Source organism: Mesoplodon bidens (genome assembly GCF_964165515.1).
Source record: "Mesoplodon bidens genome assembly, chromosome: 8".
NCBI classification, from domain to species: domain Eukaryota; kingdom Metazoa; phylum Chordata; class Mammalia; order Artiodactyla; family Ziphiidae; genus Mesoplodon; species Mesoplodon bidens.
Window position 1 is genome coordinate 4,085,352 of NC_138165.1, and position 25,360 is coordinate 4,110,711.

Consider the following 25,360-nt stretch of genomic DNA (forward strand, 5'->3'; position numbering starts at 1 on the left):
AAAGATAAAAAGTTACAGAATAGAGAATAGCATTTGTCTTGTTGGAGGTTTACAGGAACATCATGACCTGACCTATGAGAACAGCTGCAAGAACAAAGGATTCAAACACCAAGAAGTTTTCAACAACCAACCACGCCCCTCCCATGCCTGGGCTTTAAAAATGCTTTGCTGAAACCCTGAGGGGAGTTTGGGAGTTGGGGGCATGAGCCACCCGTTCTCCTTGCATGGCCCTGCAATAAACTTTTCTCTGCTCCAAACTCTGATGTTTCAGTTTGTTTGGCCTCACTGTGTGTTGAGCACATGAACTTACGTTCTTACATTCAGTAACACTATGAGGAATGTGCTGTTTTTATTATTGCTATTTTACAAATAAGGACACTATGGCAAAAGGAGTACACAGTTTGCAAATGGCTGGGCCGGGAATCCAACCCATCGCATGGGACTTAGCCGTGTTTTTTTGTTTGTTTGTTTGTTTGTTTGTTTTGCAGTATGCGGGCCTCTCACTTTTGTGGCCTCTCTGGTTGCAGAGCACAGGCTCCGGACACACAGGCTCAACGGCCATGGCTCACGGGCCCAGCCACTCCGCGGCATGTGGGGTCTTCCTGGACCGGGGCATGAACCCGCGTCCCCTGCATCGGCAGGCGGACTCTCAACCACTGCGCCACCAGGGAAGCCCCTTAGCCGTGTTTTGAGTGTGCTGAGCACCTTCTCAAGTGCCACTCCTCTCTGGTTGATCCTCTAACACCCAGCTCATCCGTCTAGTGCTGGGCCCTTTCCCTAACAGCTTCCTCCCATGAGCTAGTCTCCCACTAAGCACCCTGCCACTCCCTCAATAATTCACCTCCCAACCAGATTTTGATACTTGGTCGTTTCCAGCTCTCCAGCAGGACAGTGCATCCCTTGAGAAGAGGGTTTCAATGTGTATTAATCTCCTCATTAATTCAGAGCTGAGCACTTCCTGTGAAATGACTTAGTGACCTAGTGCAGTACCTATGTCTGAGGGCGATGCTGCCAATGGTCCCCTGACTTCCTCTCCCATGACCCCCCACCACCACTGTACAAGAGCCAGGTTGCCTATACACACTCAAAGAGTTCATTTCTCTGGAGGCATGCACTCAGCCACTGGGGACACGATTCCTGAGCATCTGATTCACAGATGCTCGTGACAGCAGAGATGAGAGGCTCTCTTTAGAGACCTCAGAAGGGTGGCAGCTTTCCTCCTAACACCACTGAAGGCCAATGAGAGAAACACTTTGCCAATCTAAGAGGACTGAGACGAATACCCTGGACCTTTGCAATATTACTTAAGTCACACGCAAAATTCATCAGCCATTTCACAGATGGAGAAACAGTGTAAAAAATGTGTTTAACAAGGATTAAAGTTTTCCCCCACTGAATACTTAGTAACTCCCCCAGACACAGGAGCTATTTAAGTATTCAGATTCCAAACTTGGCTACCACAGATTTTAAATGATAGCAATAAGGGACCACATTTTTATAGTGTTGCTCTTAAGAAAAACAATTCTATCATATGCTAGGTTTTCCTCATTAGATATTATCATAAACACTTTGTCCTGATCCTCTCCTTGGGTACTTAATTTGCAGCATGGGGTCTGGTTATGGAGATCCACATCTTCAGTAATGTTTTACATGCATCTAGAAACAAGATTCTCTTTAACAACATGAAAAAGAAACAGGAAAAAAATGAAGAAAGTGTTACAAGGTGCATAAAGGTTAAAGAACGATCTTATTGGCCAATGAAGAAGTGTGTGATCATCTCAGAATATAGTTTTAAGAGCACCAAGAAAATAATTAACAAAACTAAATATATCCTCTGCATTCTCTCTCACAGCTTTTCTAAACCACTCGTACAGATTTCTTCCTTTGGATTAAGCATTCTCTGGGGAAAAAGAAACTAATTAACATATTTTTGCCTAATTTAAAGTTCTTCTTAACAGGCTTGGAGGTCCATATTGTTCCCCATTTGTAAAAAGGAGAAGCTGAAGCTCGGGAAGATTATGTACCTTGCCCAAAGGCATACACACAATAATGAGTTTTTTGACACTGAAGCCCTAAATGTTTCCTTATTAGAAAATGGGGGGTTGGTGTGAAGATTACATGAAATGAGCACCTCGTAGACAGGGAGACTGCATGCCTCTGTCCAGGGAGAATCAGGCATGCCTTGGGAGTGTGTATGTGAGTGTGTGTATAAGGAAGAAAATTCCCATTTAAGGAAAGATGCTGTTGAATGGAAGCTTTCTTTTCCTTACAGGTTGATATTAATTTCTTTGTGGCCCCTGCTCTTTGCACTTGCTCTTATACTCATAGACCAAGTTCAGTTAGAGAAGTAGCTCTCAACATCTTTAGAGTAGACATGCAATGCCCTCCCTGCTCTCATGACCTCCACTAAACTCAAACCCCCATCCTGGTCAATTTCCACCCAGACATTCTTGTACTTGAGCCTTTATGGAGCCCGCTCCACATGGCATGGTCGGTGATCAGCACAGGTGAACTCAGTAGAGGCCCCTGGTCTCATCCATCCAAAGGAGGATGCCTAGCCTCTCCAGGAGGACATAATGCATCGCCTAAGTCCTGAGGGATGCGTGGAGGTTAGACAGGTAAGATGTGCAGAAAGGGCGTTGCCAGAAGAGGGAAGTAGCCTCCTGTTCCTGAAGATGAGATTTCAGATCCACAAGGAGTCTGACTTGTTGGACCAGTGATTCTAGAAGTGTGCTCTCTGCACCCTTGTTATCCCCAGGGAGCTGGTTAGAAGTACAGGATTTAGGGCGTCACCACAGACCTAGAAATCAGAAACTCTGGGCTTGGAACCCAGCCATCTGCATGTGGTCAAGCCCTCTAGGTGATTCTGATACTCAGTGAGGTTTGAGAACCTCTCTGGTAAAAGAAAGCCAGGTCAGTGAGGAGTCAGGAGGCTGGAGGGAGAGTCAGGGGTTTGTAATGGAGGATCCTATTAACAATAAAATAAAGAGTTTTAACGGTACACTGAGATGAATGGAGAAATAACTGTCAAAGTATTTAAAGTAGGGAAAGTGCATGGCCAGTTTGGGTTTTGAGAAAATAACTCTGGATTTTAGAAAGTTCTTCCATCTTATTTATTTGGTCAGTGCACATTCAAATCCTGGCTACCTAAACCTCTCCCTCTCAGTGGAATTACCTGATTTTGTTGTCTCCTGCCAAGGTGACAAAGCCCTAATGTGGCCTTTTGGGTGTTCATTTTTTCCTTTTTCCTGCCCTTAATACATGGTGACCACTCATCAGAGTTCCTTTTTTTGTTTTTTTTTTTTTCCAAACATACAATGCCAGCCAGAACACAGCTGTTAGATATTTGCTTCCTGGAGTGCACCATTTCTCCCTCTTTCTCAAAATCGATTTTTAGAATCTCATTATAATGAACTCAATTTGTGGTTTGATATGATGGTCATACATTGGCAGATTGCACTAGAATATTGAGGTTAGTTAGATTGTAAACCCAGGGAGTCTTCAGGATAAGGGCAGGTCCTCCAGCTCACAAACCTCTCCCTTTAGATCAAGATAAATCCAGCACACACTCCCTCCATCCTAGCAGTATTGAGAAATGTCAGTACTTGGCTGACTTCCCACTGGGCCCATAATTGCTGACCCAGCTGTCATAGCTTCTCTCTGAGAAAGACAGAGTTCTGGAGGCATATTCTGGCATATTTGATGGATGTTGGTAGCTTGTCAACAAACTAGCTAAAACAAGGGCTCCACTGAATAAAAGACTCCAAGCTTGAATCCCCAAGTGAGCTGAAAAAGGCTCTCGTGTATGTTTGTGACACGAAGTCTGTTTTCTCACAAGAAGGAAAGCTGGAGCTCTAAGTTGACAAGAGAAACCATCGATTCATCTTGAGAAAATCAGTGCCGCTCACTCTGGGGCTGTTTGCAGTAAACATGATTTTCAATACAATTGCAGTGCAAAACTTATCTCATGATACGTTATATAAGAAAAGGGATTATTATTCAGACCATACACTTGCACTGAACACTTGAGGGATTTGGTTAGCAATCCACAGACCACAGAGGTTTCCACAGTCACCTCAAATTTACAAAGATCCTCCACCAACTCTGTGACTTTTCCAGGCCTTATCAGAGGCCCATGATAACCTCAGATGAACTGTGTAAACAATGTAAGTTTCCAAACTCTCTATGACAACTCCTAAGAATAGCTTTTCCTACAGAATTTCTGATGTGTCTGTGCATGAGAGCAGTTTGGAAAAACAGAATAGGTCTTAAGAAGACAACATAAAGAACAGTCGTAGTACAAAAAACAAAATCTAAACTCTAAATTCTAATCCTAACTTTAGCAGATAGACATTTTGGTCTGACAGTCACATTTGCCTTCTTAAAACGTCTAGGTTTCTTGGCAATCTTATACTTGTAGACACCTCTTGTAATAGGGAAGAATAAATCTGACTCCATATTGGATCTGTTTCTTTTACTTTAAACTTTGTATTCTATTGCTTTTGCTACAAATGAATCACTAAAGAGATGTTACCTATAGCTTAAAGTATACATGGTGGCCCATGTCTGGGAACCCTGCCTCCTGTGTCTGAGCTTAAGCTAAAATACATGTATTTAAGCTCACAGGAAACATCCTGACCAGGCCCACTTGTGAATGGCTGCAGGAAGGAAGAAATTAACCCATCCACTCTGGAGTCTGGCTGGAACTAGGAAATATGTGCAACAACTTACTGCCTTCTTGCTTTACCTCCTCTCCTCACCTCCCCCTCTTAAAGAAACTAGCATCCAAACCTGGGCAAGATGGTTCTTTGGAACACTAGTCCACCATTTTCTTGGTCTGTTGTCTTACGGAATAAAGTTGCTATTCCATGTCCCAGCAGCTCATCTCTCTATTTATTGGCCTGTCGTGCAATGAGCAGTACGAGCTTGGACTCAGTAACACTCTGAGCACACCTAAAATGTGCAGTGCACCGAGCTCTTCACTGCGTACAAGACTAAGCCAAATGAATATATTTATTTTAGGGAATTCCCTAAAATAAATCTTTTAGTAGATAAATCTTCTAGTAGTAGAAGTCTTTCCATTTGTTTATTCTCAAGTGCATTGGCAGTTATTGGGTATATTCTATACTCTTTTTGGTCACTGTGCTGAACTGTGAGATGCAAAATCATTGCAACATGGGCTGTCCCATTCAGGGACTCAGACACAATAACACTGACAAGGCAAATGAATCACTCTGCTGGTATAAGATGCAATAAAGGGAAATGTAATTATACCTACAACTTATTACCCAAAGAGAGGACTTGGGAGAGTGAAAAGGGGAGCAGATAACAAAACTGAGTTGACAAGCATGGACTAGAATGATATGCAGCAGGCTGGGACATGTGGTCACCCCAAGGTGCAGACAGGTTAATAGAAGCTTTTAGCAGAGTAGTGGTAATGTTTCATAAATCCTGTTCACAAGTTCACAGAAGGAATGATCAAGGCAAAGGCTGCTACTGAGCAGCTAACCCTTGTGAGAAGAGCATAATTCAATTATGAACTGCTCCCTTGCTTCACAGGAGTCTCAGTGGTCTTCAGCCACAACACACTATAATAGGGAAGAACAAATCTGACTCCATATTAGGTCTATTTCTTTTATTTTAACCTTTGTATTCTATTGCTTTTGCTTCAAGTTAAGAATGTTCTCTACAGCCTGAAATATACAGGATAGCCCATTCTCAAGGCTCTGACCTTTGAGGGTGTAAAACTTTTCCAGTCATATAGAGATAAAAGTTACAGGAGCATTGTGACCTGACCTGTGTGGACAGCTGCAAGAACAAATAATTCTGCACCAAGAAGTTTGCACCAACCAACAACACCCCTCCCTCACCTTGCCTTTAAAGATGCTTTGCTGAAGCCCTTTGGGCACTTTGGGGTTTTTGAGGGGCATGAGCCACTTGTTCTCCTTGCATGGCCCTGCAATAAACTTTTCTCTGCTCCAAACTCGGACGTTTCAGTATTATTTGGACCCACTGTGCATTGAGCACACCAAGTTGGCTTCAGTAACAACACAATTGCTCCCTGAAAGTGTTCCCATAATGAGACATTTAAATAAGTGTCAAAATGGGAGGAGAGCTACCATCGCCCCTCTGCCCCCAACTATTTGTTATTTTGTCTAAAATAAAAGATTTATCATGTTTTTACATTTAGGGGAAATTGAATGCTCTTTGTTAATGATTCTATCTGGGCAAAATCTACAGCACTTAGTGCCAGGAGGCCAGTGGGAGAATCACAGTAAATCACTCCCGTGACAATTTCAACAGGGAGTAAACATAAAACAAACTGTAGGAGGCAAGCCCTTGGCATTTGTGTGGGAACCCACTGCTGCATTGTGGTTGATCTAAGTATTAGGTCATTTTTCCTTTAATGTTTTCCTTTAAAATGATCACTGTTAGCATATGGGTCATGGGACTCAGAGGGATATAGTTGGTCAAATCACACCCTGGGCAGCAGGACATTAATTCATCAGGAGACTTGTTAGCTGTGGGTTTTCCCTTCATTTGCTAGCCTTACAAAAGACTTGGTTTCTTCAACTTCCACTACGACCATTTACTTGCCTGCTTTTCAAAGTTACTAAAATCCTTAAGTTCCAAAAAAGCAGAGGTTGTGTTACTTATTTCTCTGTCTCCAAAGCTGAGCAGAGGTGCGGGGGGGGGCAGTTACTGAGTAATGTTTATTGTCTGTTGAAGGGATTTTAAGATTGAATCAATCAGTGAAGCTGTTTAAGATAGATCAGAAAAGTTGACTTGGTAGCATACTGCAGTGCTTTTTATTTAACATGTTTTTATTACATATATATGTGTATTTGTCTCTTCACAGAACAGATTGTTCAATGATTCCTAGATGAACTAAGAGAAAGAAGAGTAGGCAGATCTCATTTTTTAATTAACTTATTTTTAAGTAATCTTCTGGGCCATCATTTCCTTATCTATAGAATGAAAGAGTTGCAATGAATGATAAAATGCTCTGATTTCCAAAGTGGGATTCAAGGCTTCCACAGGGGCCTCCAAGCCCCCAGGTCTGACTGCTGTCACCCCATACCTCCTCCTCCCCAGGGTTTGCATGCTATAAAATCAAGCTTGAAGTTCCCTGTGATACGGCCATATGGGTCTTGGCATGCCAAGGATGAAATATATGACTCTGTGGTCTCTACCATGTGTGATAAAGGGCCCCAGATGATGAGACCAACAACAAAGAGGGCAGCTGAAGCTAGAATGACAAAGAGATTTACATGGGGAAAGAGAATATGACTTCATCTCTGAGCCTGATGCATTTTGGATGATACAACTTGGCAATAATTAACCAAATAGGAGCCAGTTTGTTTTGTGTGGGAAGAAGGTAACTGGAGATAGAAAATGATGGCTGTAATTTTTAATGAGGGAAGCCTGACAGATCATTATACCTTATCCGAATTTATAAAATGCTTTTAAAATCGATTAGTGTTCCTTGTTTAAAAGAAATTCAAACGAAGACCCCGGACAGAAGTTCACATAGCCTGAAGTCTCCAGATGGCCTGATGAAGGTGTTGGAACCTTTAGAAACCTGGTATGTAAAAATATTTACCACCTTCCTTTGAGGTACAGGTGGCTGTGTGGTCCTAAATAAGGAGGAAAAGGTAAAATAGGGAGAAGTTTGGTAACCAGCTTAATTATCAGATGAAGGTAATGAACACATGTAACACTCTGTGAATGCTTCTCACATGCCAAGCACTATTTTAAGTAATTTGCGTATATGAAATGATCACTATTATTACCATTCCCTTCATCAAAAAAGAAACTGTGTCCACAGAAGACCCAATATTGTCTGAGATTATACAATCGGTGGGTGATAAAGCTAAGTTTATATCTCTGGTGGTTTAAGTGTAGAACCCATCTGTTTAATATTACCACAGCATACTGCCTTTAAACGTGTTTATGTGACACTGAAAATCCTTAAGATTAGCAATCACAGACATGAAAATGACAGTGTTGCCTAAGATGAACTGACTCTCAGAGTTCGAAGAGGATTTTGCAACAAGAGTTTTAAATTTTGGCTCCATATAACACTTACCTAGGAACAGAAAAAAAAAATGCTTATGCTGGAGCCCTTACAGTGATTACGATTTAGATTGAGTATGGTCAGAGTACGTATTTACAAATATATATCCCCAGGTGATTCTTATGTAGAGTTAGGCTTGAGAATACAAGTAAAAAATCAAGGAGTATTAGCCCAGGAACTCCTGGACTGGGCAACAGCTAAACTTTGTCCCTTGACATCTTAACAACATATGCTCAGGAATTGTAAGTTGCTCACTTTGGTCTTGTGAATAAAAAATATTATGGGTCTTAGAAAACTGAATATGATACTTTCCCTCTAATAAAATTTCCCCATGTCATATGACTAAATACTTCCAGACATATAGTGGAAAGCCCAAGGAGATAGGAACAGTACAGACTGTGCCACTTTGGGGAAGTTGTTCATTCAACATTTTAATTGATTTAATTGAAATGGGCCTTGTTCTGTGCTGAGAACTGGATATCTAAGTAGGTATGGTCCTTAACGTTGTGGAGCTCATAAATCGGTAGGTGAGACAGGTAATTCACAATGAAATGCACACATAAACAGCTATTAGGTATCTATTTACCTGTCCATCTAATTTCTTCTTCTCTTTTTCTACATAGAGATAGAGATAGATATTCTATAGATAGATCATAGACAGATAGATAGATAGTGATTGCTATACACTGAATGTTTGTATTCACCCAAAATTCATAAATAACATGTTGAAACCTAATCCCCAATGAGATGGTATTAGGAGGCGGGATCTTTGGGAGGTGCTAGGTCATGAGGGTGGAACCCTCATGAATGAGTTAGTGGCCTTATCAAAGAGGCCCTGGAGAACTCCCTTGCCCCTTCTACCAGGTTAGGACTTAGTGAGAAATGACCATCTATGAACTAAGAAGTGAGCCCTCACCAGACACATAAGTTGCTGTGATTTGATCTTGGATTCTCCAACCTCCAGAACTGTGAGAAATAGATTTATCTTGTTTATAAGCCACTCAGTCTATGGTGCTCTGTTAGAACAGCTCAAACAGATGCTTTGAAAGAAAAGAATGGTATGTCTTAAGATAGAAAAATAAGAGTAACCTTATTTAAATTGAGACTCAATGGGCATCTGTCTGAGAAGATGATAATAAAGCTGAGGCTTATTAAGAGATGAGCTGAAGAAGTCAGAGGGAGGGAGGAGCATTCAAGCTAGAAGGTCCTGAGATAGGTGAGAACATGGCATCGCAGAGGGCAGGACAGAGGCCAGTAGTGTCTGAGCCCCGAGAAGAAAGGATATTGCTGGACAGTAAGGCCAGTGAAGTGGGCAGAGGCCAGGTCCTCCAGTCCTGTTCTTTCTTCACAGGACTTTGTTCCTAAGTGCAGGCAGAAGGCATCGAAAGGTTTCCAGCAGGAAGTGGTTCAGCTCTGTATTTCATGATGATCCTGCAGGCTGTCACAGAGATAATGGACTAAAAGAAAAGAGGAGTGAAAGTAGGTTGCTATGTTAAAAATTCAGATGACAGATGATGTAATTGAACTAAGCTAGTGACTGCGATGATGAAAAGAAATGGAAGTATTTGGGATGATTTTTGGATATAATACTGATAGAACTTGCTGTTGAATTTACTGTGGGAGGTAAGGGAAAGGAAAGATTTCAAGAAAGATTCTCAGGTCTGGTTTGGGCAACTGGTGTATTTATGGAGATGAGAAAGACCACAAGAAGATGCTGAGTGTAGTTGGAGTTGATTAAGAGTTCCCTTTGCGATGTGTTCAATTTGAGCTGTTTATGACATGACCAAATTGAGACATCAATCAGGCAAATGAATACATATTTTTAGAGCTCAGAAAAAATATTTGGCTCAGAATGCAAATTGCCTAATTTATCTAAAGTCACTTCACCTTTATAAAATTCAGTTTTCCTTTCTATATACCTAGGAGTAGTAATTCTTATCTTAAAAGATTGTTGTGAGCTTTGGCGTGTGTGTTGTACCACACTGTGCATGGTAACTGACAGTGGGGGAGGGGGTGTTGATGGTGATGCTGGTGGCATTTCTAATGGCAATTGCTAATTTAATGATGAATAACTGACACCAATAGGGAAGATACTGGCTCTCTCTCCCAGGAAGAGTAGACATGAATTACAACTAAGAATGATTCTCCTCATTTTCCCATCTCTTCTTCTATCACAGTCTCTATAAAAGATGATTTATTTAAGACAATTCTACATTGACATCTTCATTTCATGTGTGCATCTTTATATCACCAACTCAACAATGTAGCAAGACCTATATCCTTTATTTGCTTGGTTCACCAGTATGAATGTGTTTGACCAAAGACTAATCAACCTGAAAATTGATCAGAGAGAGAAAACACTCACGGAAAACTTAAAAACCAGATGCCCTCGTTGACCATAGAGGTGACACAGGCAGAAAAGTGGTAATGTAGGAGGTATTCATTAATTCTTAGGAGAATATAATGTAGCAAGCTAGGCTGTCAGATATCCATCTATATATGGGAGACATGGCATAGCCAGAATGAACTTGACAGACAGCAAGAGGGCATAACTTGTTCAAAATAACTATCTATAAAGATGTGACAATTCTCTTCTTGGTTTACCATGGAACTGTTGATATTTACTCCATGGAATTAATAGTAATCATAATAGGGAAAGACCTCATGTGTTTGGGTCTTTGTAGAATGAAGAGGCAGGTCACAATCCTACTCTTGAGCAGAGAGAGAGAGAATCTGAAAGTGGCAGGAAATTGAGATCCCAAAGATTATGACAACAGAAGTGAAAGAAACAGCAGAGATCCAAATCTGAGACGAGACGGCCCTTGCCTGGTAGAGAATATGATTAATGTTTCCCAAAAAGACCACTTATACTGGCAATACAAGAATGTCCTCTATGGATCTACACCTACATTAATACTAGCCATCACTTACTAAGCACAGATTCTTTGCTAGATACTCTGCTCAAGGCTTGATACGTCAAAACTCAAAAATGACATAGCCGTCTTTAAAATAATTTCCACTCTCATTTATAGATGAGAAACAGAAGCTCAGAGAAGTCAAGAGTGTTTGCAGGAAGGTTCATCTTTTTTAGAGCAGACCATTTGTTCAAGTGTTCATACCTGAACACACAAAAGAAATCTGTTTCTCTGAACATCATTGTGACCATGGCAAAAAGGTGGCCCTGGGGATGTGGAAGCAAAAGGAACCTTGGTAAAGTGGAACAGTCACCTTGACATTTATAAAAGGGAATGAAGGCAATCAAAGAGAAAATATTTTAAAAAACATAAATACTTAGAGAAAATGGAGACATGCTTTTACTTCTAGAGATTTTAAAATGGAATATACCAGAATGGGTTTAGGAGGCTTCAAACACCTTCAATTTAGGAATTACAACCATGATATTCTCAATTATTCAATGAGAAAAAATGTGAGGTAGTAAAGAAATCATGTATATAAGGAAGATTCTCATAAGCTCAAAATTTTCATTACCTGTAAAATATATAGAATAGAGGACCCATTAAAAAGAGTATAAAACTGATGAATCGGGAGATTGGGATTGACATATATACACTAATATGTATAAAATGGATAACTAATAAGAACCTGTTGTATAAAAAATAATAAAATATTTTTTTAAAAAGCATATATAATTTTTTTAAATTACAATAAAAACTTTCAGAAATGAGTAAGGATGGTTAGGCTTTTGAGCCAAAACATTAAATATCTGGGGAGCATATAGCAGTTGTCAGACACTGATCTAGGTCTCAGGTAGCAGAGTTAGGACATGATTCCATCATGTTCTATAAAGAGACTAGTTATTAGGCAAGGAAGCACCAGGTAATTTTAATTTAACAAGATAGGACCTAGAATTGAAGCTCATAAAATGAGGTCACATGATAGGGTCTGGGAGTCAGAAACCAGGTGACATTTGATATGGGTGGTGAATGGCCATCAGGAGTCATCCCAGTGAAGGGGAATGAGGATATTTCAGAAAAAAAGCATCAGCTTGATCCAGCAAACCCACTTTTAGGTGTATATCAGAGAAAACTATAATTCAAAAAGATACATGTACCCCAATGTTCATAGCAGTGCTATTTACAATAGCCAGGACATGGGAGTCAAATAGGAAGAGACAGATGCCAAAAAAAAGTACACAATTAACTTATGAAATGCAATCATAAAGAATGTTCCAGGGCTTCCCTGGTGGCGCAGTGGTTGAGAGTCCGCCTGCCAATGCAGGGGACACGGGTTCGAGCCCTGGTCTGGGAAGATCCCACATGCCGCGGAGCAACTAAGCCCGTGAGCCACAACTACTGAGCCTGTGCGTCTGGAGCCTATGCTCCACAACAGGGGAGGCCGCGACAGTGAGAGGCCCGTGCACTGCGATGAAGAGTGGCCCCCACTCACCACAACTAGAAAAAGCCCTCGCACAGAAACAAAGATCCAACACAGCCAAAAATAAATAAATAAAATTTAAAAAAAAAGAATGTTCCAAAGGAAAAATACAGGACTTAAAGAAGTCCAGGAAAAGGTCTTATTTTCCTTAAAGCCCCAGAGCTTTATATGATTCATAGTATATCTCAAGTGCTAAATGAATGTTGTTAACTAAATAAATAAATGATTGAATTAATGATTTCCAAAATTGTAGAACTTTGTCTTCAGAAATTATCAAACTATTAAATTTCTACCAGTCTTTAGCAACACAATCAAATGGAATTTTGAGAAAAAGATTTATGAGGCAAAAGAAAAAAATCAGTTCCCTAGAAACTACAGTGGGTGTATTAATGGCAAGTAATTCCAGAATAATAACATGGTGGCCTATGCTGAGACAGTGAGACCGAACTGATATATGTATCCATCCATTCCACAGATATTTATTGAATACCTATTTGTGTCTAATGCATGCTGGCATTTAATAGGCAAGATGCTTGCCCTCATGGCACTTACATTCTAGTGCAGGGACTCAGAGAGACAAACAATCAACAAGTCAGCCAGAACAAACAAACCAGATTCTGGTTTGTGGCAGGCACCAGGAAGAAAATAAAAGTGAGTAATATAACTGTGGGTTGATGGTTGGTGCACAGGAATCAGTGCAGGTCACTTTGAAGGCTAATCCGAGCAGATTTCTCTAAGAGGTGATATTAGAATTGAGAATCACATTGACTGAAGGAGATGACCATGTAAATACTGGGAACAACTCTTCTGTGCCTAGGGAACAGGAAAAGCCTGTCATATGTCAGCAATAGGAAGAAAGCCTGCATGGACAGAAAAAAGTACAAGGAAGTTAAAGAGGTAGGCAACGTACACTCAAGGGATTTTACTTGCCAATAAGAGCTTCAATTTTAAATGAAGTAGGCAGTGGAATGATATGATTTTCTTTCTTATTTATAAAGATCACTTTGGCTATGTTGGCATGAAAAACAGGTTTGTGGAGATACTGGCATGACCAGGATGCAGTCTATTTAAATGCTCCAGATGAGGACTGACAGATGCACTTACTCAGGGAAGCAGGACCAGTGCATGGATTTAGAATGTGTTTTGAAAGAAAGAACTGGGAGGGCTGCTATGAGCCATAGATGCACAGCAAGGAGTAGAGATTCTGGGAAAGGAGAAATCGAGGCTGATACCTAGGTTTCTATTCTAGCAAATGGCTAAATCATGCCATTTATTGAGATGAGAGATGTGAAAGAGCAAGTTGTTGAGAGAATGGTAATCCAGGGTTCTATTTATGCTGTAATAAACTCGAGATACTTATTAGACTTCCAAGTGGAGACAGCGAACTTACTGCATATATAATTCCAGGGGTCAGGCCAGAAGATACAGATGTGGAGGTGATCAGCATATGGATGGCATTAAAATTCATGGAACCCTGTAAATTTAGCCAGGCACTGGTGGGGGGCAGGGGTGGATGGAAAGTAGAAGTCTTTGGAGAAAACCATAATTCAAAATGATGCATGCACCCCAGTGTTCATAGCAGCACTCTTTGCAATAGCCAGGACATGGAAGCAAGCTAAGTGTCCATCAACAGATGAATAGATAAGGAAGATGTGGTACATATATACAATGGAATATTACTCAGCCAATAAAAAGAATGAGATAATGCCATTTGCAGCAACATGGATGGACCTAGAGATGATCATACTAAATGAGGTAAGCCAGACAGAGAAAGACAAATAACACATGATAATGCTTATATATGGGTTTTTTTAAAAAAAATGATGCAAATGAACTTATATACAGGACAGAAATAGACACACAGACATAGACAAAAAACTTATGGTTGCCAAAGGGGAAAAGCGTGGAGGGATAAATTAGGAGTTTGGAATTAAGAGATACACACGACTACATATAAAATGGATAACCAACAAGGACCTACTGATAGCACAACAAACTATACTCAATACCTTGAGTAATAATCTATAAAGGAAAAGATTCTGAAAAAGTATATACACACACACACTTGCACACACACATATATATATATGTATGTATATATATATATATATATATATATTAATCACTTTGCTGTACACCTGAAACTAACACAACATTGTAAATCAACTAAATTTCAATAAAATTTTTTTTTAAAAAAAGTAGAAGTCCTGAGACAGAGTCCTGAGAATGAACAGGGCAGGATAAAAGAGAAAGCTGGTTTTTAAAAAATGGAAATATCTAATTGAACCAAATCCTTCTGAGAGGTGAGTGAAATGAGAAAAGTGACCACTGGATTTTAGCTACGTGGAGGTCATTGGTGGTCTTGACTAATCTAGTTTCTGTAGAGAAGTCTGCATGTGTCAGGGTCCCCCCCCAAGAGGTATAGAATCAGCAGGTTCTGTACACAGGTCAATTCATTGCAAGGAACTGGCTTATGTGACTGTATGGGTTGGCGAGGCAAGTCTGAAATCCTCCATAAGGGCAGGCTGTCAGGAGGGGTGGGCTGGAAGCTCTCTGGCAGGAGATGAAACTGTAGTCCCCAGGCAGGAATTCTTCTGCCTCCAGGGAAAAATTTCAGTTCTAATCTTAAAACCTCTCAACTGACTGCATCAGACCCACAGACTATCAAGCATAATCTCCTTCACTTAAGGTCAAATGATGTAGATGTTAAAATAAGCCCATCACAGCAACACCAGGATTGGCATCTGGCTGAATCACTGGGACTAGAGCATCCCAAGTTAACACATGAAACTGACCACCACATGTCTAAAGACTGATTGGAAATAGTTGCAGTGGGAAGGGAGGGGAGAAGTGGAAACAGTAACTAAAGACAACTTTTGGGGAGAAGCTATTCTGTGAGGAGGAGGGGAGAGGAGAAAGACAGGTAGGTAAAGAGAACCATTGGGCTTTTGTAGTTGTTGTTTTGTTTTATGGCTTATGCAGGCAAGTTTTATGTTTATCAGAATGAACCAGTAAAAAAGGGGGATAAGATGATGTTGAAAAGGAATTTTTGATCCAGAAGACACGTTGAGGTTTTGGTTTAATATACAACTGGAGAGAGAGGGATGTGTTCATTTTTCCCAAAGGAAAAGCACAAAGCCCAAGGACTAGTGATTGAAGATTATAGAGTACAAGCTGGAAGATCATCCCAGAAAAGGGTGTTCTGTGTCCAACAGCTTCCCAAGGGTGTTAACTTCCCATCACTCACACTGTTTACCTGAAGGTAATTCATCTCCTTAGAGTATGCACTTATTAGATGCAGAACTTTCCTGGAGAGGATTCCATGTAGGACAAAGCTACCTCAATGTCAGGAGCCCTTTGCTTGGTCAAGATCTGGGCTTTAGCAGATCTGAGAACCTTTTAATCTTGTAGAAAATTTTGCATATTACAGTAGGCACTTTTCTTAAGTGATGGTTCCTCACTGTCATCAGATTCTCAAAGGGGTTCATCATCAAAAAAAACTAAACATGTTGCTCAAAGGTCTCTCTCTACCCTACAGTCTATTATTTAACTTGATACTATGAGTCTTTCTGTGCAAACATGCAGAGCTATGGGCATTGAAAACAAGGACAAGTGACAGGACAGAGAAAACAAATGTAGGAGGACATGTTAAAGAGAAATAGGATTATCACACCAAAATAGATGGCTGAAGTAATAATATAAATACAGTTTTTATTTCAGCATGAATGCTTCATGTTGTACCTAAAAATAAACCTCCTAGTGTAATAGGGAATAACAAGTCTGACTCCATATTAGATCTGTTTCTTTTAACCTTTGTATTCTATTGCTTTTGCTTCAAGTTAAGAACGTTGTCTATAGCCTGAAATATTCAGGACAGCCCATTCTCAATGTTCTGACCTTTAAGGGAATAACACTTTTCCACTCTTTTAAAGATAAAAAGTTGCAGAACAGAGAATAATATTTGTCTTGTTGGAGGTTTACAGGAACATCATGATGTGACCTATGTGGACAGCTGCAAGAACGAAGGATTCTGACACCAAGAAATCTGCAACAACCAACCACACTCCTCCCTCACCTGGCCTTTAAAAAATGCTTTACTGAAACCCTCTGAGGAGTTTGGGGAGTTTTTGGGGCACAAGACACCTGTTCTCCTTGCTCGGCCCTGCAATAAACTTTTCTCTGCTCCAAACTCCAATGTTTCTCTTTGTTTGGCTGCACTGTGCATTGGGCACAGGAACTTGTATTCGGTAACATTAGTAGTGACAACTGTTATCAAGAGAAGAGGTAGCATGGGAATCTGGCTGCCTCACAGATCCTGGGTTAGGAAGCACACATACCCTTGCCTTGTAGATGGCTATGCTTTTGGATGGAAGGGCTGGAGTGCAAGGCAGTCTCTCCTTGATCTAGTGGTTTGCTGGAGCATCTGTTCTAAAACACATTCTTTCTGAAAGTACTTTCAAGATAAAGACAACCTTTTCACAGGTCATTCCCCTCTGTGTAGGACTTTATTTTCAGTAGAGACTCTATGTCCATAGTTTCCCTGAGGCGCTTGCTAACACTCAGCTTTCTGGGTCCCTCTCCCAAGAAATCACAATCCAGTTATGTATGGGACAGGACTCAGGAAGTGCATTTTTAAGGAGCACTCAGTTGATCCTGATGTGAGCCTTCAGTAGATCACATGATGGAAAACAGTACAAGTATACAACACATTAGGCACTCCTATAACCATAAACAGGGATCTCTCGGACTAATTTATATTGAAGTGGTAGTAATCAAGTTTGTTCATTCATGAGGGGTCACTGGGTTTTAGCATTATAAGCAGGAGATGTCCCTGCTAAGACAGAAAAACAATTTATTATGATGCAATTTTCGATTTCAATATAAAACCTGCAGAGAAGAGTTATAGGGATGGGAATCTTCCCTGCATAATTTTATTCTAGAGTGATTGCCAGTTCTACCGGTGTTTACAAGCTTCCTTATCTGCAGGATGGAGCTCTACTTTTAAATTCAGCCAGAACAACTCACAGAGGGATGGAGGGCCTGCATAATTCTAAGAGAGAAGCATTTCATGTGTTACCCTGGGTTGAAATGTTTCTTCTCTTTCCCAAGGAAGGGGAGAGTTTTATAATACTTCACCACACTTCTAGGAAAGAACTAAACTTAAATTATTTTAGTATTGCAAAGCCAAATGGTATCTCAAACTCCAAGAACTCTTCATTTTGAACATTATTTTTGATAAACCCATAACATCTTCTCACCACCAAGTTACTTCATCCCTATATAACCTAAGAACTAGTAGATTTTGCTCTCTGCCCCACAGAAGACAAAGCAGTTGGGTTAGGGTGCAGCTGTGACTACAAAGGATATGAGGTGACACTGTTACTGAAGCTTAAGGCCAACCTTTAAAATAAGTACCATCTCTCAACACAACGATCTACTGATGTTTTGTGTCATCATTCCAAGGCAAGTGAAACGGCTTTCTAATGCTTACTGACTGGGGATTCAAAGCCACTGACTTTGTCTCTGACCTTTAACTCGATGGAATTTGAATCACTCCTTCTGTATTAAGGTGTATAGCATCACTCTTAAACATTGTGGTTAATGAAATAAATCTTGTACAGATTAAAAAAAAGAGTTTTTCTATCTCTGGGTTTAATTTCACAGTTTCAAATATGCATAAGTCATTAGAGTGTAGAAATAACTTTAAAACGATTGAGATTGCATTCTCAATGTCAGTAACCGTGACACAGCTTGGGTCATGCCACTCGCCAACACACACGTGTTGATAATCCATGTGGGTACTTACTGTAGGAGCATCCATAGACCTCAACTCTCATGCCGATCTTTCCACTTGGATTCCACTCCAGGGGCACAAAGCGAACGAACCGGGCTCTCACAGAGTGCAGTAACTTGTGGTGCATCACGCTGTCAGCGTTCATGTTTCCTGCAAAGGTCTGTGGGGAGAAAAGGAGGCCAGGTGAGGTTTGTGACACCATGGCAGCACCTTCATGTGAGCTCAAGGACCATATGTGGAAATCCACCTATGTCGCTCCATAAACTTTTAGAGAAAATCTTCAACTTCCCAGATCTTACAAATGAAATCTGACTCTGGTGAAAATTCTGCATTATGTCCTATACAGTATTTTTTTTTCAGAGATACTGTACATTATTCTTTAAGAAACTCCCTCCTCCACATTTTATAAATAAGTCGTAAGACATGACATCTAAAAGCTATACGAAGTAAATAACACAGTGAAGTTCTGATATTCCTAATGTTCATAATCACTGCAGAATGGAAGATAACTTAAAAGTCTCCTCTTAGAAGGAGAGGCTTTCACAGAAGTAATTGTTACCATTAATTGAAGCCAGTCATGATGCTAAGCACTTTCCATTATCATTATTACTATTTTACAGATGAAAAAGAAATCGGAAGCCTAGAGATAGAGAAAGGAGGAGGAAAAAAAATCTTCAAATCATCTAATTGGTTAGTAATTAGTCTATGACTCAATTCCAAAGTTGTCTTATTCCAAAGTCTATGATTTTTCTACAGTCACACACTTTTCAACTACTCCGTTGTTAATTGCTCCATGAGGGAGAACAGGAGGCTCTGATTTTTATGTAATTTATATTCACATTTCCTTGTGAAGTTTAAGCAAAGGCATACACAGCATGGGAGATATTTGGCACACGAAAATTATGCCTCCTAGCCTTCATTTGGATGAATGATTTCTGGAGTAGAACTTTTTCTGCAGATGGAATCCAAAGTCTCAAACCTAATCTTTTTTTTCCCCATTGAGGTAAAATATGCATAAAATAAAATTTACCATTTTAACCATTTTAAAGTGTATAGTTCAGTGGTATAAAGTACATTCACATTATTGTGCACCCATCACCACTATCCATCCCCAGAACTTTCTCATCAGCCCAAGTGTACCTAATCTTTAAGGTAGGATGTGAGCTAGCACATTGATTTGCCTGCTTCATTATGAATGAGCTATCATCTACCTTCTTTTCTGACTCAAATATTCACAGATAAAGCCTGCATGCTAATGTCATATCAATACCAAACAATAAAAAGAAGATCCATTGGTTTCTCAAATGGCCAAAGAGAACAGCAAGTAAAGGATTTATGTATGGAATGGAATCCATTTCAATGATCTAAACCTCAATCTTGATTGTCTCCTCACAACATCTGTGAATATAGGGTACTTTGAACAATCTGACATTTCCGCTGGACACAACACACCCACTGGCTAATAACTCTGATATTCTGCAATTAATAAAATCACTGTTATATATCACATAGTGGCTTATGAAGAAGGGAGAAGCTCACTTTCTACTTTGCAGCAAAACTCTGGTGCAAGAGAATGACTTGGAGGAGAAGAATTCCTTGAGATTCAAATCCAACATTCTTGTCTGTGGATTTGTCAAATGTTTGGCCATTGTCTCAATCCAGAAAAGAATGGCTCTATTTAGCATGTTTATCTTCCACAGGTCCTGTTCCAATTTTAGCAACACGTGAAAATATAAAACCTCCTCAATCCCTTGCCCACCTAGGAAGGACTCTTCCCTGTAGAGTGTAGCTCTTTTCAAAATGTGCTCCTTTGAAATATGAGTTTGGGGCACGGCCAGAAGTTCTGGTAGTTTTTCACTCTTTTAGACACACTGAAGGTATTTCATGTTTTTCTACAGCCTAACTTGGGAGACTTCCATTCAGTTCTCTGGATTCCCTGTTAATTGTGTTTGCTACAACCCACCCGCCAAGCATGTAAAGGCCCTGTGTTTGCAGCATCACTTATAGAAACTGAAGTTTAAACAGGCTTTTATTCACACTGAGGGTAATGGGAGCACCTGTCTTGGATTCTATGTGATTTGTAGACTGAATATATCTTAAACTGATATTGAAATCCTTGTTGCATAATTCTAGATAAACAGGTTTATTTTGGGAGATGGAAATCCTTTGTAGGATTTCTTAACTCAGGTTCTGTGTGCTCTGAAGAGGAAATCCTGGATTCTCATCCAAAGGGGCAGCAACCTGGCGTGACTCTGTAACACTGGACAAATGACTTATTCTTTCTGACTCTATCTTTCAATCTTGCAATCCCAACATCTCACAGTCTCAAAGTCCTACTATTCCAGAGTCATGTTATTTGCAGTTTTGTAGTCTCATAAGCTCACATTCAAGAAAACCCAAGGTCTCAAAGTTATGGGATTTCAAAGTGTGCGATGTATGGTCCCAGAGCCCTACTGGAGCTAGCAGCCTAAAATCACCTCCAAAACACATAAAGCTAGAAGCAGATTGAATCTAAAGGAAGCTGCAATGAAACTCTCACCAGAGTGATCAGTTCATATTCCTACAACATCAAAGACAATCATTGCTTAGCAATGCAAGAAGTTGTAGTCCAGAATGAAAAGCAAAGACAGACCTTACTCTCCAGGTTCTTGGATCCCAAGGCCCTACTAGATACACTAAAGCTACCACCAACTCAAAGCCAGCTCAACTGCCGAAGACAACAACTGAACAACAGTGTGAATGACAGATGACTTCTCATGGGGAGCAATGGAGAGCAACAAATGCTAAAAGTAGGAAACTCTCAACCTAGCACTCTACATCCAGGAAAAATGGCTTTCAAATTTGAAGGAAAAATAAGCACTGTTTCACTGAAAGAAAAGCTGTGATAATTTATTACCTACAGACCTCCACTGTTAAGAATTGCTACATAGGACTTCCCTGGTGGTGCAGTGGTTAAGCAGGGGACATGTGTTCGAGCCCTGGTCCAGGAAGATCCCACATCTTAGCCGCAAAGCAGCTAAGCCTGTGTGCCACAACTACTGAGCCTGCACTATAGAGCCTGCCAGCCATGACTACTGAGCCTGAGCACTCAGAGCCCGTGCTCTGCAACAAGAGAAGACGTTGCAGTGAGAAGCCTGTGCACCACAACAAAGAGTAGTCCCCGCTCACCGCAACTAGAGAAAGCCTGCATGCAACAACAAAGACCCAACATAGATAAAAGTAAATAAAATAAGATAAATTAATTTAAAAAAAAGAATTGCTAAATAAGTCTACAGTCTAAAGAAACTGGTTCCAGATGGAACATTCGTGTACAAGAAGGGATGAAACGTGAGCAAAGCTGTAAATAGGTGGCTAAATATAAGACTATTTTTCTTTCTTTTCTTAAACACTTTAAATGTCAATACATAGTTTAAAGGGAAAATAATAGTATATTGTGATGTTGTAACCAAATGTAGAAGTAAACATGTCAATAAAACCACAAAGGATGGAATGTAGGCTAAACAATTATACAATTATAATTATATATAATTATATATAACTGTAAGGCCCTTACAATTATATATAATTGCAAGGCCCTAAGGTTATATATAAAATGGTATAATGTCAATTTGAAGGTAAATTTCAATGTCAAAGATGCATAAAAATAAACCAAAGAGGTATAGCCACAAAGCTAATAAAAGAGAGTATGGAACACTAAAATACAATAACAACAACAACAGCAGAAACACCAATCCTCATTTAAGATGAAATGAGACAGAAAATGAGAAAAGAATAAATACAGAGGCAAAAAATAAAAAAGAAATTTCAAGATAGTGAACTTAAAACTTTCCCAATTGATAATTCATTAAAAGAAAACTGAGGGGCGCTTTCAAGATGGCAGAGAAGTAAGACGTGGAGATCACCTTCCTCCCCACAAATACAAACTACATTTACATGTGGAACAACTCCTACAGAACACCTACTGAACGCTGGCAGAACACCTCATCCTTCCCAAAAGGCAAGAAACTCCCCATGTACCTGGGTAGGGCAAAAGAAAAAAGAATAAACAGAGACAAAAGAATAGGGACAGGACCTGCACCAGTGGGAGGGAGCCGTGAAGGAGGAAAGGTTTCCACACACTAGGAGCCCCTTCGCGGGCGGAGACTGCGGGTGGCAGAGGGGGGAAGCTTTGGAGTAGCGGAGGAGATTGCAGCCACAGGCGCACAGAGGGCAAAGTGGAGAGATTCCCGCACAGAGTATCAGTGCCTACCAGCACTCACCAGCCCGAGAGACTTGTCTGCTCACCTGCCGGGGCGGGTGAGGGCTGGGAGCTGAGGCTCGGGCTACGGAGGTCGGATCCCACAGAGAGGACTGGGGTTTGCTGTGTGAACACAGCCTGAAGGGGGCTAGTACGCCACAGCTAGCCGGGAGGGAGTCTGGGAAAAAGTCTGGACCTGCCTAAAGGCAAGAGACCCTTGTTTCAGGGTGCACAAGGAGAGGAGATTCAGAGTACCGCCTAAACAAGCTCCAGAGATGTGCGCTAGACACAGCTATCAGCGCAGACACCAGAGACGGGCATTAAACGCTAAGGCTGCTGCTGCAGCCACCAAGAAGCCTGTGTGCAAGCACAGGTCACTATCCACACCTCCCTTCCCAGGAGCCTGTGCAGCCTGCCACTGCCAGGGTCCCATGATCCAGGGAAAACTTCCCTGGGAGAACGCATGGCATGCCTCAGGTTGGTGCAACTTCACGCCGGCCTCTGCTGCCACAGGCTCACCCCACATCGATACCCCTCCCTCCCCCCGGCCTGAGTGAGACAGATCCCCCGACCCAGCTGCTCCTTTAACCCCGTCCTGTCTGAGCGAAGAACAGATGCCCTCAGGCGACCAACACACATAGGCTGGGACAAATCCAAAGCTGAACCCCAGGAGCTGTGCGAACAAAGAAGAGAAAGGGAAATCTCACCCAGCAGCCTCAGAAGCAGGGGATTAAATCTCCACAGTCAACCTGATGTACCCTGAATCTGTGGAATACCTGAATAGACAATGAAGCATCCCAAATTGAGGAGGTGGACTTTGGGAGCAACTGTAGACTTGGAGTTTGCTTTCTGCATCTAATTTGTTTCTGGTTTTAAGTTTATCTTAGTTTAGTATTTATAGCTTATTATCACTGGTAGATTTGTTTATTGATTTGATTGCTCTCTTCCTTTTTAATTTTTTTAATATATATATTGTTTTTCCTTTTTCTCTTTTTGTGTGTATTTGTATGTTTCTTTGTGTGATGGTATCTGTATAGCTTTGCTTTTGCCATTCGTCCTAAGGTTCTGACTGTCCACTTTTGTTTGTTTGTTTTTTTGTTTGTTTTTAGTATAGTTTTTAGCACTTTATCTTTGGTGGATTTGTTTTTAGGTTTGGTTGCTCTCTTCTTTCTTTCCCTTTTTTATTATTTTTTAATTTTTTTGTTTTAAATATTTTTTTCTATTTTAATTATTTTATTTTATTTTATTTATTTATTTTCCTTTCTTTCTTTTTCTTCCTTTTCTTCTGAGCTATGTGGCTGACAGGGTCTTGGTGCTCTGGTTGGGTGTCATGCCTGAGCCTCTGAGGTATGAGAGCCAAGTTCAGGACATTGGATCCCCAGAGAACTCCCAGCGCCATGTAATACCAAATGGCTAAAGCTCTCCCAGAGATCTCCATCTAAATGCTAATACCCAGCTCCACTAAATGACTGGCAGGCTACAGTGCTGGCCACCCCATGTCCAACAACTAGCAAGACAGGAACAGAATCCCACCCATTAGCAGAGAGGTGGCCTAAAATCATAATAAGTCCACAGACACCACAAAACACCACCACATGTGGTCCTGCTCACCAGAAAGACAAGATCCAGCCTCATCCATCAGAACACAGGCACCAATCCCCCCCACAAGGAAGCCTACCCAACACACTGAACCAAACTTACCCACTGGGAGCAGACACCAGAAATAACGGGAACTATGAACCCACAGCCTGCAAAACAGAGACCCCAAACACAGTAAGTTAAGCAAAATGAGAAGACAGAGAAATATGCAGCAGAAGAAGGAGCAAGGTAAAAACCCACCAGACCAAACAAATGAAGAGGAAATAGGCAGTCTACCTGAAAAAAAAAATTCAGTGTAATGATAGTAAAAATGATCCAAAATCTTGGAAATAGAATGGAGAAAATACAAGAAACATTTAACAAGGACCTAGAAGAATGAAAGCACAAACAAACAATGATGAACAACACAATAAATGAAATGAAAAATTCTCTACAAGGAAATAAGAGCAGAATAACTGAGGCAGAAAAATGGATAAGTTACCTGGAAGATAAAATAGTGGAAATAACTACCACAGAGCAGAATAAAGAAAAAAGGATGAAAAGAATTGAGGACAATATCAGAGGCCTCTGGGACAACATAAAATGCACCAACATTGGAATTATAGGGGTCCAGAAGAAAAGAGAAAAGAAAAGGGAATGAGAAAATATTTGAAGAGATTATAGTTGAAAACTTCCCTAATATGGGAAAGGAAATAGTCAAGTCCAGGAAATGCAGAGAGTCCCATACAGGATAAATCCAAGGAGAAACATGCCAAGACACATATTAATCAAACTATCACAAATTAAATACAAAGAAAAAATATTAAAAGCAGCAAGGGAGGATTCCCTGGTGGCACAGTGGTTAAGAGTCCGCCTGCCGATGCAGGGGACACGGGTTCGCGCCCTGGTCCGGGAGGATCCCACATGCCGCGGAGTGACTCGACCCGTGAGCCATGGCCGATGAGCCTGCGCGTCCGGAGCCTGTGCTCCGCAACGGGAGAGGCCCCAACAGTGAGAGGCCCGTGTACCACAAAAAAAAAAGAAAAAACAAAAAAACTTTGGGCTTCCCTGGTGGCGCAGTGGTTGAGAGTCCGCCTGCCGATGCAGGGGACATGGGTTCGTGCCCCGGTCTGGGAGGATCCCACATGCTGCGGAGCGGCTGGGCCCATGAGCCATGGCTGCTGAGCCTGCGTGTCCGGAGCCTGTGCTCCGCGACGGGAGAGGCCACAACGGTGAGAGGCCCGCGTACCGCGAAAAAAAAAAAAAAAAAAAAAAAAAG

General features: G+C 40.8%; 1 protein-coding gene across 2 annotated transcripts in view; it reads right to left on the bottom strand.

The window, feature by feature from the left end:
* Positions 1-25,360, bottom strand: part of CNTNAP5 (contactin associated protein family member 5) — a gene marked incomplete at its 5' end in the record, with an annotated part of 887,048 nt that overhangs the window by 488,310 nt on the left and 373,378 nt on the right. For both annotated transcript variants that reach the window (XM_081242026.1, XM_081242025.1), the window contains one exon: positions 18,279-18,426. In XM_081242026.1, coding sequence (XP_081098152.1) covers positions 18,279-18,426 — 148 coding nt within the window. The remainder of the gene's footprint in view (positions 1-18,278; positions 18,427-25,360) is intronic.